Raw genomic sequence first — 1380 nt, forward strand, 5'->3', positions numbered from 1 at the left:
CTCCAGACTGAACAATCCCAGCTCCCTCAGCCGCTCCTCATCAGCCCTGTGCTCCATTCCCCTCACAGCTTCGTCGCCCTCCTATGAACACGCTCCAGGGCCTCAATGTCTTTTTTGCAGTGAGGGGCCCAACACTGGACACAGCACTCAAGGTGGGGCCTCACCAGGGCTGAGCACAGAGGGAGAATGACTTCCCTACTCCTGCTGGCAACGCTATTTCTGATCCAAGCCAGGATGCCATTGGCCTTCTTGGCCACCTGGGCACGCTGCTGGCTCATGCTCAGCTGAGCGTCGACTAATACCCCTAGGTCCGTTTCCTCCACACAACCATCCAGCCACTCTGCCCCAAGCCTGGAGCGTTGCCTGGGGTTGTTGCGGCCGAAGTGCAGGACCCGGCACTTGTTCTTGTTGAACCTCATCCCGTTGGCTTCAGCCCAGAGATCCAGCCTGTCCAGATCTCTCTGTAGGGCCTCTCTACCCCCAGGCAGATCAACACTTCCTGCCAGCTTGGTGTCATCTGCAAACTTCCTGAGGGCGCTCTCAATGCCCTCAATGCCTTTAGCGCGGTCTCTCTCCGTTCACAAGGAGAGGATGGACGCCGCAGGAGGAAGGGCTGGATGACGCCGTGAGCTACAACAGCCGGGCTCCGTGCCACTGACAACACCGGCTCCCACGAGCGCACGGCGCTGTCCACGCCGACACCGAGCCGTTCCACACGGAGAAGCCCAACCCAACCCGGCGCCATCCGCTGGCACACGGGCGCTGGAAACCCCGAGCTGTGCTCGGAGAGGGGAGCCCCACTGCTATGGGGAACGCGGGGCGCCCCAGGTGTGCGGGATGATCGAACCCAGCCCCGAACCACGCCACTGAGCTGTACCTGGAACTCCAGCATGGATTTCCCCTTGTTGGATTCCAGCATGAAGCGGAAGGCGCCGATGCCGGTGTTGGGGTTATCAGCCTCCTCTCGGTTGCCCTGCAAGAGGCGAGAGGTGAGGTCAGAGCAGGGGCAGAACCCAGAGCTCCCAGCGCGAGAAATGCGTTTCGTGAGCCACGGCCCTGGGAGATGCAGGACGGGCAGCGCGAGAACGCGCTCCAGGTGAGGGTTAGCGCCCAGGAGCCGCTGCAAAGCAAGGGCGTGAGGATCCCAGCCAGCCAGGGCAGCGCTCCTCGTGCACTTGGAGGTGTCTGCCCGCCGAGCTGCCCCACGCATCGTGCAGAAGCCTTACGTTGAAGGACGCCAGCGCCTCCGAAACGCTCTTCTCGATGAACTCGTCCGTGATCCTGCGCGAGGGATGCTCGTTAAACACCGAGTTCATCAGCGCGATCTTGGCGGCGCTCCTCCGCGCTTCAGCCTTGGTCGGACAGAACTGAGGACAGAAC

At 62.2% G+C, this 1380-nt stretch overlaps 1 protein-coding gene across 1 annotated transcript in view; it reads right to left on the reverse strand.

Moving 5' to 3' along the window:
* LIX1L (limb and CNS expressed 1 like) overlaps positions 1-1380 on the reverse strand; it is a 9610-nt gene that overhangs the window by 3022 nt on the left and 5208 nt on the right. Inside the window, exons 4-5 of the mRNA XM_021383794.1 lie at positions 1227-1367; positions 878-973 (exon numbers count right to left, since the gene is read on the reverse strand). Coding sequence (XP_021239469.1) covers positions 878-973; positions 1227-1367 — 237 coding nt within the window. The remainder of the gene's footprint in view (positions 1-877; positions 974-1226; positions 1368-1380) is intronic.

This window comes from Numida meleagris, unplaced genomic scaffold (assembly GCF_002078875.1).
Source record: "Numida meleagris isolate 19003 breed g44 Domestic line unplaced genomic scaffold, NumMel1.0 unplaced_Scaffold547, whole genome shotgun sequence".
Classification (NCBI taxonomy): domain Eukaryota; kingdom Metazoa; phylum Chordata; class Aves; order Galliformes; family Numididae; genus Numida; species Numida meleagris.